The sequence below is a fragment of the Zingiber officinale genome, chromosome 4A (genome assembly GCF_018446385.1).
Source record: "Zingiber officinale cultivar Zhangliang chromosome 4A, Zo_v1.1, whole genome shotgun sequence".
NCBI classification, from domain to species: domain Eukaryota; kingdom Viridiplantae; phylum Streptophyta; class Magnoliopsida; order Zingiberales; family Zingiberaceae; genus Zingiber; species Zingiber officinale.
Window position 1 is genome coordinate 14,846,280 of NC_055992.1, and position 19,341 is coordinate 14,865,620.

A 19,341-nucleotide genomic window follows, 5' to 3' on the forward strand; every position below is an offset into this window, starting at 1 on the left:
TAAAACAATTAATTTCTAATGCAAAAGTATCATAAAACTAATATTGAAATAAATAAATATTCACATCATCTAAATACATTTAACCATTAATCAAAGATAAAGTAATTTAATCTTTATTTCTCTTATCACGACGCTCACGGGGACCAGATCCTCCTGGATATAAATGATTTGTATATCCCGCCTCTTGAATCATTTTACGAACCATCTCTTTTAGATTTTCTTCTCTTTGCCTACCTTCCTCGATAAGTTGTTCTTCCCTCTGTCTATTTTCTTTGATAACGAGTTCCAATTTATTTTTGCTTTCAATAATTTCTTCCTCCATCCTCTTGCTAATAGCACGCATATCTTCAATTTCTTGAGATAATTCCTTGTTCTTCTCATGAGAGTACATTTCATTGGAACTTCCATTGTATGATCTTCTAAAATGTTGATTGCGTCCAAATCCGTACACCCTCCCCTTACATGGTTCGCCCACCACATCACACCATGATTTGAGATTGAATGAAGGTTGAGTAGACTGATCATCAACATTTTGTCTCTCTTTATATTGTTCCTGTCCATATTACAAGAGCTTATATTAGTTTAACAAATATAAAAACCAACAAGTAAGAATTAATATAAGCTAATAGAAAATTAATGAATAATTAATTATGTTGACTTACACTAACTCGAGCCGATTTGTTATCCACAAACTCTCCAGTACCTTGCTTTCTTTTATGCATTCGTTCAAAAACCTCAAATTCATCCACATCTCGTCCCAAATCTTTTTTCTACAATCATACATAATACATGTCAATATAAAATAAAACAAATGAGATACATTGAGTTTATATCTAAATGTCAAATATATAATAAATTTATCGAATGTGTAAATTATTGGAATAAACATGTTAGAAAAGGAGGTTTACCATTCTCTCACGGTGTGCTCCAAAAGAAATTGAACCCCCAGTATGTTTGGTAGTAGACCCATCCTTCGCTGTCATTTTATTCTGCCGTGCAATTTCACATTTGATCTTGTGATCTTCTTTATTCCAATGAATTTTAACCAAGTCATTCCATATATTAGCTTCCATCCAATCAGGTCCTCTACCTATCATATCTAATATGTCTGGTTTCCTTCCTAAATCTTCTTGTGCAGATGATAATGCTGCTTTCTTAGCCAAATGAATGGATGCCCTGTATCTCTCACTTGAATTTTCATTCCATACCTTTTTCATTTCTTTGTCGGTAAAATTATCCCAATTATATCTCAACTGCATCAAAACAAATAAATAATCAATGATTATATATAATTTCATATGTGAATAAATAATCAATGGCTGCTCTAATTAAAAAATGTATTACTTACCTTAAAATTTTCCCAAAGTAAATCTTTAATATCATTAGGCACCTTTTTCCACGTTGGCCATACTCCTTTAATCACTCCTTTGATATCATTTGTAATTTCACGAGGAACCTCATTTTCGACAAATCTAAAGATAACAAAATTGTGTCGAATAAGATAACAACAAAATTAATTTAATACAAAAGTATCAAAACTTAATAAATTTAAAAGGTCATATGACATACTTATTCATAACCACATTTATTTTAGTCCGTTCATCAATATTGGTTGGAATTTGAGACCCGTGATTAGGTCCTCTTCGTCGAACTGCTGATGAACTATCTTCTTCGCATCTTGCATCATTAATCACGTTATCATCTGAAATTTGTCTTCCCACCTCATCCTATGACAAATAAATAAGAAAATTTAGCTCAATGTTTAACCATGGATATTAACCTTACCATTGTGATTTTCAAATAAATTTAGCTCAATTGTAGTTCAACTTTGAAGTTTGACTATAACAACCCCTAGTTATAGTAGTAGCTCTAGTAATGTTAGCTCATCCATTTGTCTACAGCAATACGACAGCTTAAAATTAAATCAGAATGCTACCCATTTGTCTACAGCAATACAACAGCTCTAGTAATGTTAGCTCATCCATTTGTCTACCTATTGAAGTAGCAATACAAGAGCATAAATTTTTGCTAATTGAGCAACAATACAAGAGCTTAAATTTTAGCTAATTGAGCAGCATTAAAGTTGCAATAAAAGAGTTTAAATTTTAGCTAATTGAGCAGCAATACAACAACTTAAATTTTAGTTAATTGTGCAGTATTGAAGTAGCAATACAAGACTAATGTTATTGTAGTTCAGCTATGACACAAAAATTTTAGCACACAAAACTTGTAGCACATAAAAATTTGACTACAATTGTACAATTGTAGTTCAGCTTTGAAGTTTGACTATAACTTCAACGTGTTATAGTAGTAGCTCTAGTAATGTTAGCTCATCCATTTGTCTACAGCAAGACAACAACTTAAAATTAAATCAGAATGCTACCCATGTGTCTACAGCAATACAATAGCTCTAGTAATGTTAGCTCATCCATTTGTCTACCCATTACAATAACTTCTTTAATCCATTTCTGTTAACTAAAATTTAATCAGAATGCTACCCGTATCATGTAGCTCTAGCAACCAACAATGCATCATATTCTAGCAACCTACTTTAACTGGTAGCACTCAGACTTGTTAATAACATGATGCAGCACTCAAGTTGCTCTAGCAACCTAGTAACTAATTAGTGCTGCAACCAATAACATGATGCAGCACTCAGACTTGTTAATAACTTAGTGCTGCAACCAATAATGTTTTTAACCTACTTTAACCACGTAGCAAGTCTGAGTGCTGCATCATGGTTTAAATTAGATATTCTCATCGCAAATCTGAGTGCTACATGTCGAGATAAAATTAGCATACCTGTATTTCATCTGGTATGTTATCAAGTCCATGCGTTGTATCATGTTGCCTACATGCATCAACATTAAAGTAAATATTATGTAACTAATCAATAGTGTGATCAAATTGTATTCCATTCATAAGAATTAAATATACATACTCATCTTATATCGTCAGAGATTGCCATTTCCGTCTCCCTCTCCCTTTTGATTTTTTTTTAGAACCAATATCCTTTCCCCTACTTGACATCCTGCAGCATTGTTAAAATATAATCAATATATTTAATTAAAAATTGTATGCTGTAGAGAATTTGCCATGTTACATAAAAAAAAATGTCATGATATGGAGAACCTTATACCTATTTAAGTTTCAAAACCATTTCGGAGAACAACTTGTCAACTTGGTACAATCTCAACTAAATTGAAATAACTAGATATATACTCAAGGAATGCAATGTAGGAACAACATTTATTATCCAAAAGCTACAATATTACTCTGAGTACACTTTGCTCCAAAGGAAAAAAAATAGCACAATAAACTACATTAATTCACTATCACTATTATTAGAGTCACAATCTGTTTCATCTTGTGTTTCTTCATCTTCATCAAAATCTTCAAGTTCTTCCTCTAGCTCTTCACTATCTACAATAACTTGCTTGCCATTCATAACACGTCGAAGCTCTTCAATTTCCATTTCATTTAATTCCTCTTTATCAACATTAAAAATAATGTTAACATCATCAATATCTATATCTGTGAGAACATTATTTGGAGTGGATATCTCCTCCTCTTGATAAGCAACTTCAACAATTGGTGAAACATTTTCATCTTGTTTTTCAAGGAATGGTATGTCAAATTTTCCTCTAGCCTTCACTTTGCATGCTGTGACCCAATCATTTCTCTCTTGTTTGATGGTAGGAGATCTGGTATAGTACACTTGTTGGGCTTGAGCAGCTAATATGAAAGGGTCATTTGTGTTTAACTTTGATTTATGATTAATTTCTACAAGACCCAACCTATGCACTTTCATCCCTTTATCTGATGTATCATACCAATGACACTTAAACAATACGATAACATCCTTGAGACCGTAATAGTTCAATTCCAAAATTTCTTCCAACACCCCATAGTAGTCCACTTCATACTCATTGATGGTGCTCCCTAAGACACAAACACCATAATTTGATGTTGCTTTGAAACGCCCATATTCCATGGTCTCGAATTTAAATCCATTGACAAAGTATCCTTTGTGACTTGAAACCCGTCGATTTGGACCATGTGCCAGCTTCTTTATGTCATCATCAACCTCAAAAGGATGTTCTTGAATCTAACATTAAAATAAAATTAAAATTAAATGGATTAAAAATATTGTGATGAACTATTATAAATTGATGTATAAATTAAGATTATAATTTACATACTTACATAAGTGAGTAACCATTGAGAAAATTCTTGATCACATAATATTTGAAGTTCCTTGTCATTGATCCCTGGATATTGTTGTTTCTGTACTTCAAAAAATTTCCTACATTTATAAAGTGATTATTTATAATTTTTATTTGTCAATTGCCAAAATAATGAAAATATAATGTATGATTAAAGAAATTATGTCACAAATGGAATGATCTGGTCACAATTCATCAAGATGTATCTATGGGCAGCTTTTAACTCATCATCTTTAAGATATCTAACCGAAATTCGAGAGCCAAGTGCTCGCCCTGGGTGAGTGAAAATTGACAGCCCGCTAGATGAATCTACTGCTCCTCCATCGTCATTTCGTGGAATTCGATTTAGTCGTGATTGTATGTGTGGTTCAAAGTACGATGAACAAAATGTTGAAACTTCCTCAATCATATAAGCTTCAACAATAGAAGCTTCAACTCGAGCTCTATTACCCACTTTTTTCTTCAAATGGTACAAAAACCTGAATAAATTTTATATTTTTATTAAATATATATAACTAGCATCAACATGAATTAGTAAATTGATTTAAAATAATACCTCTCAAAAGGATACATCCATCTATAGTATACAGGTCCACCAACTTTTGCTTCATATGCAAGATGAATTGTCATATGCTCCATGGAATCGAAGAAAACCGGGGGAAAAATCCTTTCAAGCTTGCATATTATCTCAATAATATTTAGTCCAATTTGTTCCATGTGCTCTACTCGCAACACAGTTGCACATATATCTCGAAAAAAATTACTTAATTCTGTTAATGCTTCCCATATTGATTTTGGAAGTAGATCACGAAATGCAATAGGCAATAATTTTTGCATAAATATATGACAATCATGGCTCTTCATTCCAATAAACTTGCATTCATTCTCATTTACACAACGAGATATGTTCGAAGAATATCCATCTGGGAATTTTAATGATTTAGTCCAAATACATACTTCTTTCATTTGTAATTTGCTCAAAGTGTATGGTGCTTTTGGTTTGTAAACTTTACCATGTGCATGTTCAATCAAATGCAACTCAGGACGGCTACAAAGCTGCTCTAAGTCTTTTCTAGCTTTAGCATTATCCTTCGTCTTATCTTTGACATCCATAATAGTGTTGAAAACATTATCAAAGACATTTTTTTCAATATGCATCACATCTAAATTGTGTCGAATAAGATTTGTTTGCCAATAAGGTAGCTCCCAAAATATACTTCTTTTAACCCAATTATGTGTTTTTCCAAATCCATCAATAGGTTGGGTGGCACTTGGTGGTTTCCCAAATGTTACATGTGGAAGTCTATTTACTCTTTGATAGATGTCTTTACCACTTAAACGAAGAGGTGGAGAATCTATTTCAACTTTACCCTTTCGAAATTTATAAGCTTGTCTTCTAAAAGGATGATCACGAGGTAAGAATTGACGATGACAGTCAAACCAAGAAGCCTTTCTCCCACACTTAAGTTGGAATGATTTTGTATGTTCCATACAGTAAGGACATGCCAACCAACCGTGAGTACTCCAACCAGACAACATTGCATATGCAGGAAAATCACTAATTGTCCATAAAAGTGCATCCTTCATTTGAAAATTTTGTTTAGAACACACATCATAAGTCTGTACTCCAGTAGTCCATAATTCTCTTAACTCATCTATTAGAGGATGTAAGAAAACATCAATATTTTTTCCTGGACTCTTTGGTCCGGGAATAACCATGTTAAGGAACATGAAAGGCTTCTGCATGCACATCCATGGAGGCAGATTATAAACTGTAATAATAACAGGCCAACATGAATAAGGGGTACTTTGATGACCAAATGGGCTAAATCCATCTGTACATAATCCAAGTCGCACAATCCGTGGATCTGAGGCGAATGAAGAATAAGTGCGATCAAAATGTTTCCAAGCTTCACCATGAGATGGGTGTGCCATTTTTCCATCTATGCAGTGATTTTTTGCATGCCAAGTCATGTGCTCACAAGTATATGTAGATGCATAAAGTCTCTTGAGTCTAGGTATTAACGGCAAGTACCGCAAGACATGAAAAGGCACCTCTTTTCGCACTCTAGGCTTCCTCGGTTTGTATCTGGGATGAAAACAAATGGGGCATTCTTTGTAGTCCTTGTATTCTTCATAATATAGAATACAATTATTCACACATGCATCAATTTTCTTATAGCCAAGTCCAAGATTGGAAAGTTGCTTCTTTGTTTTATATAAATTTGGCGGTAAATTATCACTTTCTGGTAACATGCTTTTTATTATTGACATTAGTCTATCATAGCATGCCTCTGGTAGATTATACTCAGACTTAAGATTTAACAACTGCGTCACTGCTGAGAGTTTAGTGTGATTTTTGCAACCATTCCATAATGGCTCATCTGCATCCTTTAACAAGTCAAAGAACTTCTGTGCTTCAGAATTCGGTGGTTGTTCATTACTTATTGTAATCCAATCAAAACTTTGATCCATGCCATCAATCACCATATTTCTATAACGAGATCCTTCTTCATTATTATGAACTCTTTCACAATCATTAGTTTTCTTTAATGGTTCACCATGTGCATACCATTGCTCATAGCCACAAGTGAATCCATGTTTGACAAGATGATAACGCACATCATTTTTATTTAAAAATTTTCTATTACGACACTTGCTGCATGGACATCTTATTTTGTTATCACTAACACATGTCGGATGATCATAGGCAAACTCCAAGAATCCTTTAACTCCTTCAATAAACTCATGATGAAGATAACCTTTATCATCTTTTTGATGCCACATCCAATTACGATTTGTAGACATTTCCTACATTTTTAAAAAATATACAAATAATTTTCAAAAACAAAATAAGCTAGAGCTAATCATTCTCTAAAAGCAGATATTATATTAAGACTAATTGGGTAGTAATTAAGCTAAACATGAACATAAAAAATCAAGTTTTGTTACTGCTTCAATTGGATGACAACTTATATGCACAGCAAGAAAACAACAATATTAAAACATTGCTATAATAATATCTTGTTGAAAAAACAATTTTATTAATAAAACAATAAATAAAAAAAACATGACCAAGGCCACGATAGGGGAAAGACAGCAACCAAGATGACCAAGGCAACCAATGTGGTGGCTGCGGTACTGGCAAGGTAGCAACCAATTAGGTCGTGCAAGTGACTAGCGCTGTGTGCAACAGCCACCGCGCGATTAGGTCACACGAATGACCTCGATCGCATGAGTAGGATGCAAATGGTGTTGCACGTTCTAGAACAGAGAAGCATGCTGGAAAAGAAGCAAACGAGATACCTGAGCTTAAAGCCGTGCTTGATTTGGGACCAGAGAAGAAGATCACGTGCAAGCGGGAGGAGAAATCGTGTGCGTGCAGTCGGAGAGGAAATTGTCGTGTGCGCCGACGAAGAAGAAAACGCCGAGTGCGGGATTTGGGAGAGAAACGCGTGTGCGCCGATGAAGAAGAAATAGGGTTTAGGTTTTTTTTATTTAAAATAAAATATATTTATAATTGCTTAATAATTTATTTATCATATTATATACTTTATAAACCGATTTATTTTCTGTTTACAAATATTTTAAACAGATTTATAAACAAAAAATAGTTTCGTATCACATTTCGTTGCTAATTCGTATTTAGTTTTGTTTATAAAAATTAATTTATAAATTTGTTTATAATTTATTTTAAAATCTGTTTTAAAATTTTTTTTTCTATATTAATTTTTTAAATTTAAACGAAATATTATTTCCGTAGCAAATCCGTTTATAATTTATTAAAATTTAAAACGGAGTTTTGTTCCGTTTTAAAATTCTGTTTTTGATACCCTGTTTTCTTGTAGTGATTAGAGTTTTCTTCTTCAAGTCTTTATACTTGAGTTGAGTTAGTGTTTTCTGTTGGGGAGTTAAATTATTCCTTTAGGTGTTGATTTTCCTTAAGGAGTGTGTTATTTTGTTTTCAAACCTAATTAATTTTTTATTCAAACATGTAATTATTTTTAAAAAATTAGTAGTTAAGATAGATGATACCTCATTTGAACTTTTGGAAACGAGTGCAGACTCGTGGCTTGATTCGTATTCGGACTCGTTGTCTTATTCTATCCCACTTTATGATTCTGGTCCGGTTTACATCAGTGCAAGGTAGTTGTAATGCTTCCGATCATCGACGTCCGATTCTTCATCCCAAGTCACCTTATAATCTTCTTGCATTTAGATGTTTAGCAATTTATTCAGAGGTGAATTTATTTCGGTTACCTTTGCATCGTTTGTTTCTTCATTCAACTCGATGAGTTTATTCCATAGGTCCTTTACATTTTTGTACGGGCTGACTTGATTCAGTTCCTCCTTCGTGAGTCCTCACTGGATTGTGTTCAATGCCTTGAAGTTGGGTTGTGCCTTCTTTTTCATCTCTAGAGTCCAATTTTAATGGTCCATTAGAATCCCTGTGTTATTGTTAATCAGAGGATTGTATCCCTTGTAGATACTGAACTATTGGTCGAGGTCTGTCTTTAGATACACTTTCATCCGCTTCTTCTAATATGGGAAGTCGTCCATGTTGAAGAGCGAGGGATGAACGGTGTTATATTCTTCTGTTTAGGCCATTTAGAGAACCTTACACACAGAGAAGAAAAAAATCCCAAGACTAGGTCTTGAATTAGGGTCTTGAATTAGCAGTGTGTGATATAATAAAGATATTAAGACTCAATTGATGTTGTACTAATTCAGAGTAGTTTGTAACGGAAAAATTTATCCAAAGAGGTAATTGTACCAATTTGGATTATGTTGAAAAAGTTCAAAATCAAAGAAAGTTTGAAAATCACTCCTTACCTGATTAGTGGTTGCATCAATTCAGAGCGGTACCCTCTCTTATAAAACTTGTTGGATCATAACCATGCTAGAGGGGAGGGGGTGAATAACGTTCATCGAAAATTGTAATTTAAAATAAGCTACGCAGTGGAATAAAGAAAACAAAAACACACACTAACACAAGTAATTTTTTACTTAGTTCGGAGCCTTCAACGATTCCTACTCTAAGGCCCGCACTTGTCGAACGGTTTCACTGGGCAATCACTATCAGTTTGAATAATTAGTTACAAAGATTGAGTACAAGAATTGAAATTACTTGTTACCGATAAATAGAAAGAAATTTTGAAACTTTTGTTCTTCGAACTTTAGAGCAGCTTTTTGGTGTCATCAGAGCCTTTTCGGAGTAGCACGCAAGAATGAAACTTATAGCAGATCTTATCCTAAAGCTGCTAGTTGAAGGTATTTATATAGGCCCATTCCTAGCACCTTGACCGTGCTGAGTGGCGAGCTCTCGTTGAAACTTGATCCGTTAAATTTATCCACTTCCGGGTGCCTGGACTGTTGACATGGATTCGGCTAGTCATTGCACTCCAACTCAGTTTCGGGATGAAATTTGTGGTTCGGGCTCCTGGACTCGATTTTTTCAGCAACTTCTTTTCCTGTTAAAAAGAGTTAGTCCAGTCAACAAAAAATATGTTTATCCCTGTAAAACAAGATTAACACAATATAGTAGGATAGTAAGATAGTAGTAGTAATTAGATTCTTTCTCCCTTAGACTAGGATCTAGTCAAGATCTCAACATAGGTTTTCCAAATGGACCTAAGTTGGACTAACGCCTATAGTTCCCTCAACGGGGAATGTGTCATCACTAGATCTCTACTCTAGTTGCTTACCTTTTACTTACCAACTGCAGTTTCTTGACTTGCATTTGACCCACTATGCCTTCTCGCTAGTTGTCAGGTCCACAGACCCAACTGGACTTCAGCCGGTTATTAGGTCCCGTGGACCCAATTGGACTTCCCATAAGATATCAGGCTCCCCTGACCTATCTTGACTTCACATCAACTATCGAATCCTATGGACCTAGCTGGATTTCTGCTTGGTTTTAGATCCTCTAGACCCATCAACTCCTACACACTTGGTAAAATAATTAGATCATAAACATTCTAACTTTAATCCACTTGTCATTCATCAAAACCTAAGTTAGATCATTAGTGCAAATTGCACCAACACAACCAATGTCCTAAATTTTTTATCCCACTAGAGGAAAATATCATGTAGTACACCGTAGCTAGGATTTAAACCGTTGGTGCATGATAAACTACTTGAGTATCTTTCCATTTTTTTAGCTGGTATTAAGTGTCCAGTTCTTCTAGTCGGCTAATCTTGGGATGACTAGCCCAGTCCCACAAAAATATCCCACCGACCATCAGAGTAAATCCAAAAGTGCTAGCAACGAGCGGCCCAGCAACCCAATATCCCATGTTTGTCATTCCACTAGAAGAAAATATCCTGCAGCATGTCATATTTTGAAATCAAACTGTGAATACATGAGAGATTGCACAGGTGTCCCGTCATTACACCATGTCTCAAGGGGCAAAATTAGATCCTTATTTGCTTCCATAGTTTTTATTGGGGAAAACTCAAAAGAGCACCCTTTATTTTTATTGAATCGTTAAAGGAATACCCCATTTTGATTTTTATAAAAAGTGTTGGTGCAGGAAGCACTAGATGATCGAACCTGAGTTTTGATTATATCAAAGGGTCCAAAGTTAAGTTGTCTTGTGATCTAACAAGGTTGATTGAGCTTGCAGGAAAGTCCTAAGTTGTCTTAGGCAAAAGTCCTAGTGGATTCTAGGCAAGTGGAAAACCCTAGGGGGTGGTAACCCTAGGTCCTAGGGGGCGGTAACCCTAGGTCCTAGGGGGTGGTAACCCTAGGTGATAGAAAGTCCTAACTGTGGTTAGGCAGGTGGAAAATCCTAGGGGATGGTAACCCTAGGTCCTAAGGGGTGGTAATCCTAGATTATGGAAAACCCTAGGGGGAGGTAATCTTAGGTCCTAGGGGGTGGTAACCCTAGGTTATGGAAAATCCTAAGGGGAGGTAACCCTAGGTTCTAAGGGGAGGTAACCCTAGATTATAGAAAACCCTAGGGGGAGATAACCCTAGGTCCTACGGGGTGGTAACCCCAGGTCGTAGGGGTAGTAACCCTAGGTGGAAAGTCCAGTCTGTCTAGAGGAATAGTCTAGCTGTAAAATACCGAAAAAGGGCAGATAATGATAAGGGAATTTTCCAGAATTTTTTGGAAATTTTTCTGGAATTTTTCGGAGATCGTAAGGATGAGTTTACGGGGATAAAAATGGGGTCCGGGAAAGCCTGTTTAGGCTACCCCATTTTAACGAGGAAAAGTTTTATTTTCCTTTTTATTTGTTTTTTCTTCTTTTCTTTAATTGCTTTTCTCCTTCCCCGTGCGCGTGGCCGACACCGATCCCCGCCGAAGCCCTCTCGTGCCCTAACCGTTCAAGGCGGTGTTGGACCCCGTGGTAGTTTTGATGTGATCAACCAAGTTGGTTAGGTCCTGCTGTGTTTGATCCTTGTGTCTGAGTGTGCAGGAGCTTAGGAACACAGGAAGTCGAGCGGAAGACGCAGCTAGCGAGAAGGACGGCACGGGAAGGGAGCCGACGGGCTCGGTGCGTCCGAAGGACGAGAGAGCTGCGGAATAGTACTCCGGTAGGCGTGAAGAGCGTGCACGGCGTTCGAGGGACGTTAAGCCGGGACGGAAGGCTGCTCGAGGAGAAGGCCGGGAATTGGGTTCGGGTGAGCCCTATTCCGGTTGGCCGAAATCACCCAAAAGAACAGAGCGTCAGAAGCTGGAAAAACCAAGCTGGAATCTGTGCTGCCAACTTGGAGGTGCCTCCAGCAGCCTTAGAGGCGCCTCCATCATGATGGCGCCTTCAACCTTGTTGAAGGCGCCTTCAACAGGTCTGCTTTGACCGTTTGCGCTGCGGATAAAGTTTTATCCGCTGACCGAGCTGGAGGCGCCTTAAACCTTGTTGGAGGCGCCTTGGACCCTCGGGATAGACTTTCCAGGAGCTATATAAAGGCCCCTGGAGCTAGGAATTCAACAACAACTCAAGAAATCAATCTGTAAGCAATTCCTAGCAGTAGTTCTGAGCAATTAGAGTGTAAAAGGCTTCTCCGCCTTCAGAGAAGGAGAATTTTCTTAGTGCGCTTTTCACTGCCCTGGATTAACAACCCTCTTAGTTGTAACCAGGTTAAATTTCTGTTTCTGCTTTTATTTTCTGTCTTTATTATTTTACTACTGCATTTATTCTGAGTTGAAATCCAAGGAGGGTAGTTTCATTTTTGTTTACAATAATTCACCCCCCTCTTGCCGGTCTCCGCTGAACCAACAAGTGGTATCAGAGCCTGATCGCCTCAGAAGGACTAACCGCCAACTGAAGCACTACGATCAAGACGATGGCCGGAGCGAACATCCATCCCCCGAAGTTCGACAGAGACTTCGCCACATGGAAGCGCAAAATGGAGGTATTTTTTAAAACCGAATTTGACATTCTTTTAATAATGAAATATGGCTATGCAGTTCCGAAAGATAAGGAGGAAAATACCTGGACGAAAAAGGAGCAAGCAGATTTCGTCGCCAACGGAAAGGCTGAGTTCCACCTACTCAGCGTTCTACCACCGCAGGAGGTAAATCGGATCGGAAGCTATGACTCAGCGAAAGATCTCTGGGAGAAATTCCTGGAGCTTCACGAAGGTACTTCCAAAGCGAAGCTAGCGAAGCGCGACATCCTCCGGAACCAGTTAACGAACCTCTGGATGAACCAAGGCGAGAAGGTAGCACAACTCCAAGAGAGAATCAAGGAGCTGATAACGCAACTAACGAACCTTGGAGAAGAGGTAACCAACCGGGTTTCTATCCGATACGCGCTCAATGCCTTCCCGAGAACTCTAGAGTGGGCCTCCTTAGTAGATGCATACTACATCTCTAAGGACCTCGAGGTAAGTACGTTAGAACAATTATTTTCGACTTTTGAACTTCATGAATCTCGAGTTTCAGAGCCAAATGGAGTAGAGAAGACCAGTCAGAACATAGCTCTAAAGGCAAAAGTAAATGGTTCTAACTCCGAAGCCTCAGTCGACGAATCCGAAGCGGCACTACTGGTAAGACGCTTCAATAAGTTTTTCAGTTCTAATAAATTTAAATCGCAGAGGCATCATCGAAAGAAGAGGACGGTTCGTTGCTACAACTGCAACGAAGAAGGGCACATCAAGGAGGACTGCCCAAAATTGAAGAGAAAGGAGAAAGAAAAGGAAAAGCCAAAATACAAGAAACCAGAACCCTCCAAGCACAAGAATCTAAAGGCTACCTAGTCAGATTCGTCAACCTCTGAGTCGGACATCAAAGAATTCTCAGGGTTAGTGCTATTGGCGAACCATCAACCGGAAGAAGATTCAAGCTCAGAGATGAGCATCGATGAAGGGGGAGGAACATCAGAAGAAGAAAGCAGCAGTGAAGGGGGAGCATCACCAAATCAGGTAAGTAAGGTACGCAATCTAACCCCGTTTCAGTCATTTTGATTTATTAAATCGCTTTCTAAAGACTTATTCGAAGTAGAAAAAGAAAATAAAGAATTAAAAATGAAATTATCAAAAGTATGTTCACTTGAAATGTATGATAGTGTAAAATCAGAAAATGATAAATTAAAATTAGAAATTGAAAAACTGAAATCTGCTGCATACTTAAATCAATTTCCAAATTCAAAATTAAGAATTTATGGTAAATTAAATTGGTATATAAGGAAGCATCAAGGTCAACTTAGGAAAATACCAAGACACTATGTACCCCCTAGATTTCTGAATAATCCTGTAGAAAGGAACCTCTATTGGGTTCCAAAATCTGTGCTTAATTAATTTTTCAAAAAATTAAAAGCTTACAGTAAGACAATTAAACATTGAAATTCTTTATGGAAGCTTTGTCTAAGGAAGTGATTGTTGCTCCAATAACCAAGAAGGCCTAGTGCCTTGCCACGACCTGGAAGCTAAAATATTGAAAGAAAATGTTTAATTAACTTTCTGAAAAAGCATTAAACAAGAATTAAATAATACTTTGAAAGTTTATCAAATATTTGACTTGGAAAATTCCTTAAAAAATTTTTCTTGAAAATTCTAACTTAGAAATTATTTTGTCTTAGAAATTTGTTTTCCTAGAAAAATCCTAAATAACTTCATTTGACTTAGAAATTTTTCAGTTTAGACTTAGACATTTGTTTTATAAAATGTTCATTCTTGCTTAGAATTTTTTTTTTTTTACTTAGAAATTTTTTTTACAAAGCTTTAATCTTAATTGAAAATTCTTAAGACCCCATTTTTGCTGTGATCAAAGGGGGAGAGAAAAGTACAAGTTTAGGGGGAGTTAGAGAAAACTTAAATTTTTTTATAAAAAGTGTTGCATTTTACTAATTGCAAAAAATATACTTAACTTGTTAGTTTAGTAATTTTTTCTTTAAAATTACTGTTTATGTCTATTTTTAACCCTAACTTGAACTTGGGTTGATGCACATCAAAAAGGGGGAGATTGTTGGACCTCGTGGTAGTTTTGATGTGATCAACCAAGTTGGTTAGGTCCTGCTGTGTTTGATCCCTGTGTCTGAGTGTGCAGGAGCTTAGGAACACAGGAAGTTGAGCGGAAGACGCAGCTAGCGAGAAGGACGGCACGGGAAGGGAGCCGACGGGCTCGGTGCGTCCGAAGGACGAGAGAGCTGCGGAAGAGTACTCCGGTGGGCGTGAAGAGCGTGCGCAGAGTTCGAGGGACGTTAAGCCGGAACGGAAGGCTGCTCGAGGAGAAGGCCGGGAATTGGGTTCGGGTGAGCCCTATTCCGGTTGGCCGAAATCACCCAAAAGAACGGAGCGTCGGAAGCTGGAATCTGTGCTGCCAGCTTGGAGGCGCCTCCAGCAGGCTTGGAGGCGCCTCCATCATGAAGGTGCCTTCAATGTCACGCCCCAGGTAGTCCCTGTCCGAAGAAATTTCGGCAACATCTCCCCTGTACGGGTGACAATATGAATCCAGAATACATATATTTATACCTCGGCCACACACGGCCGGAACAATACAATACAAATAAGAAACAAACCACGCAGTTTATATCAACATTCCACACAATTCAACATATAATCAATCCACGCAGTTTAATAAGGAAGGACGATATAGAATCCTTGAAGATATATGTAAACATCCTACTCCACTACAACGAAGAAAACAAAATCCACGAAATAGTGAGAAAATCCGCAGCGGAAAACAAAAGTAGTAAACCCGAATGTTCAATGTCCATAATACAAACCCACAATACAAGTGTATAAGATGCAAAAGCAAAATACTATCCGACAAAGAAAATCCTCGTGATAATGGGGCTAGCGACTGGAATATCTCCCGACGGCCTCAACCTGAAAAATAGTAACAATGGGGTGAGTTCAAAGAACTCAGCAGGTAATCCAATAGATATGTACAGCAACATATAACCACCAGTAACAACCTATGGTACAGTACACTAAAACATAGAGCCTACAGTACAGTTTCCTAACAGTACAACCTACGGTACAGTCTCCTAACAGTATAACAGATATGCATAGCTGAAATAAATTGTAATAACCAGCAATAGGCATAAAGTATAGTCTATAGCAAGAATAATAAGAAAACGCATAACTGAAATAAACTGTACTTACCTGCGAGGCTTGTGCAACTGACTGTAAACATACACAGATAAAAATAGTCAGGGCAAAAGCATGTATCCTGTATGCATGTTAATCATATGCAATCACCAAAATGCATCAATCATAAAGAATGCAATCCGTGCATATGATGCAATATGACATGGTCACCCCTACTGCCATGCTCAGCCGTCTCACACGCGATGGCGAGACCGAGTGGGTAGGGCTATGACAACCGTGCACTCTACCGTCACTACCCCTGATGAGTGACCGAGTGGACGGGATGCTGTCGGAGTACACCTATCCTCCTGCCTCAAACATAGTGAGGGAGCGCAATGCTCTCATCTCCCGGTACACAATGACGGGGAGGGATCCCGACTGCAACCCTGCTGTAACGACCCAGCTTTCTACACTACTACTATTCTCTAAAGGTGACCGTTACTTGACTACTAACTCTACTTAACCGGTACGCTACTTAACTTCGAGAAATCCCTACCGAAAAATTTCGGCAGAGTCTCCCATATACCGGTGACCCCAAACTGGGATACAAACACTATATACACAGCCACAGGCGGCTGGAACATATTTTTCACAACCACGCAGAAATAATAACACGACACTAAAAAGAAACTATTCTAGCAATAGAAAACTATAAAGCTCCAACAATAGGAAATAACTCAACTAACAATGCGGAATAGACTCAATTAATCAACATAGACAAAGGAGACAACTAATACAATCTCTATCAACTTAATAACTGAAAGAAAACTCAAAAGGAGTCTTGACAGTTTCCTTAGCAAACTCATGATCTCTCCATAGTCCTGGCATCACACACCGTCACAGCATCTCCTTGTCGCCTTCCTTTCATACTTTAGCTTTTCCTTTATCTGCAGTAGGAGGAAATGCAGTCTATAAGCATAAAGCTTAGTGAGCGCTATCTACTCACAAAAACTCGATATGCATGTATATGAATAAAAACATGCTAAAACTGGATGCTAACAGGTAAAGCCACTCATGCTCATAAATAGCAAAGAAATCGACTAACAGAAAAGCCATCACGTATAGCTACTCATGCTAACTGAAATACTAAACCTGTATAGCTAATCATAGAACTATCATGTATATCAATAGGAAACTGAACTGATACATTAGCTGATCTAATTAATGCTAAACTGAGTCTAACTTGTATTCACATAACTAATTTGTGAAGTTTTGAAAACTATTTACATAATAGATTAAAATAATAATCATGCTGCTGATGGGCCCGGCAACTGTACTTGCTGTGCGCGCATCCCTAACTAAACCCGGGATTGCAAGTTTCGAGTCTAGTAGGGTTTACTATGTTATCTAAACCTAGGGACGACTGTGGGAGCCCAACCCAATGGATATCTAATCCAGTACAGTGCCACTGCTGAAAATAAAATACTGATTTCATAGCTAATTTTCTTGCCTTGCTTTAACTAGGTTATCTGAACCTAGAACTAGGTTATCTGAACCTAGAGGCGACTGTGGGAGCCCACCCATTGGACCGTAGTCCCATATAAGCTGAAGCAAGACTAAATAAGTTATTTTAAATGCTTCTACTGCATTAACTGAGCTATTAAAATGCCTACTGTAGCATTATATTGAGCTAAGCATTTTATCAAGCACTCGGTGTGCACTAGAACACACCCTACGTACTGAAAATCTGTATACAAAGCTTAACATAAATCTGCATGCAAAGCTTAATAAAAATCTGCATATTAAGTTTATCAAAATCTGCATACTTTACTTATAAAAATCTGCATGGTATAAAAATAGAACTGCTCATGTTATTCCAATAGCAAATAGGAAACTAAAACAACTTAAGCATGCTGTGAAAGTAAAACAACTTAAGCATACAAAGAGATCTAACTATACTAAAATTCTGCACTATATTACTAAATTCTGCATACTATAAGCTTAACAAAAATCTGTTCTAAAATTAAAATTCTGCATACAAGCTTATTCAAAAATCTGCATTCAAGCTTAATAGAAATCTGCATTCATGACTAGTAAAAATCTGCACACTAGTACTTAATGAAATCTACACATATTCAGCAAAATATCATGCTTACTGAATAACAAAGAGGCTAAATCTGCAATGCCATTAAACAGGACTGATCATGTTTGTTAAATAGCAAAGAAAACTAATACCACGTACTTAGATTAAAGGCTGTTCGTACCCTCTAACTAGCACAAAAAGGTCTAAATAGAAAATGCTAAAACATAGGGCTGTTCGTGCCCATTAATGGCACAAAACTATTAAAAACTTTGCTGGAATTCTATAAAAGAAACTAACTTTGCTTTACTTACAACAACCCATAAATCTCTAAAGGTCTACTAGACACAAACCATTTTACTGCATAATTCATTAAAGAAACCCATTCTTATACATGGCAACAAAAAGGTTTAAAACTACATGGTAATAGGAAAGAAGAAGAAACTGTACAGGCTGACTAAAAGTACTAAAACTATGAGCTAAATGAGAATTAACAAATTCTGAAATAGAGAGCTCTGTAAATTTAGTATGAGCTAAACTTGACATGGAACAAATTCTAAAAGAATAAAGTACTGCTCAATGTACAATTTGTTCATGCACGTCTAAACTTGTTCACAGTAAATTTCTGCACACCTATATCTGTGCACTAAATTCCAACCTTCACTAAAAATCGATCACACCCCAACAGTCATCACACGAAGATAAATACACAACCGGAAACAACTACTGTCTTAACAATTGATCCTCTTTAGGTATGCTACAACAGGACACTAAGGAGCAATCAGACCTTCTTAAGCTTGCTACTACAGAACTTTGAATTCAGTCCAGAAGCTAGCACACATGGTAGAGAACTAGATTAAAGTCCAACACCTATAGCATAAATCCGTAATCATAACTATTAGGAAAGTTTAAAGCCGAAACATGCAAACATGAAAGGAAGCTATACTGTCATTCACCATATGGTTCACGAATCAACTTTTGGAAGAGACAACTAAGAGCTTGTACACATGAAAGGGAAACTAGATTAAAATCTCTGTACAATACTATTAAGCTATTCCAAACTAAACCCCTTCTATCTCCTTTATGTGATCCACGGCAGCAAGCACAACCAACCAGCTGTACAATATGACCCGAAAACAGAGAAGATAAGGAAACTCATGCAAGCTTGGGGATCAAGAAGAGGAACAAGGAATAAGCCTTGGAACAACTCCTACTGCAGGTGAGAAGCAACTCACCTTCGTTTCCTTGACTCACAGCCAAAGGAGAAACCTCCTAGTGCTTCTAGGGTTCGGGTGAGCTCCCAATCCCGGCTCTTCTTCGTGCTCCCGACTTCCTTCTTGACGAGAGGAGCCCGATGGTACGAAGACTCCACGGAGAGGGATGCTCGTCGGAGAAGCCCTAGCTTCCTCGGCTTCGTTTTCGCTCACGAAGATCGTCGACGCCGTCGCCCGAACAGCGCTGTCGCGCGCGCGAGAGAGGAATTAGGGGTTCTCGGGCCAAAAGGGAAAACCTAAGTTCTCCTTTTAATAACCCGGTATTCTGTTAACTTGTTAAAT

At 37.4% G+C, this 19,341-nt stretch overlaps 1 protein-coding gene and 1 long non-coding RNA gene across 2 annotated transcripts; both read right to left on the reverse strand.

Moving 5' to 3' along the window:
* Positions 1-505: 505 nt before the first annotated feature.
* On the reverse strand, positions 506-927 carry LOC121973158. Its single transcript, XR_006109399.1, has 3 exons — positions 909-927; positions 663-770; positions 506-553 (listed from the first exon to the last, which is right to left on the reverse strand). It is a non-coding gene; the product is annotated as an uncharacterized LOC121973158 (long non-coding RNA).
* Positions 928-3,319: 2,392 nt separating this feature from the next.
* Positions 3,320-6,716, reverse strand: LOC121972257. The gene is made up of 3 exons (XM_042523945.1): positions 4,783-6,716; positions 4,474-4,705; positions 3,320-4,108 (listed from the first exon to the last, which is right to left on the reverse strand). The coding sequence occupies exons 1-3, from the start codon at positions 6,714-6,716 to the stop codon at positions 3,320-3,322; spliced, it is 2,955 nt and encodes a 984-aa protein (XP_042379879.1).
* Positions 6,717-19,341: the final 12,625 nt, after the last annotated feature.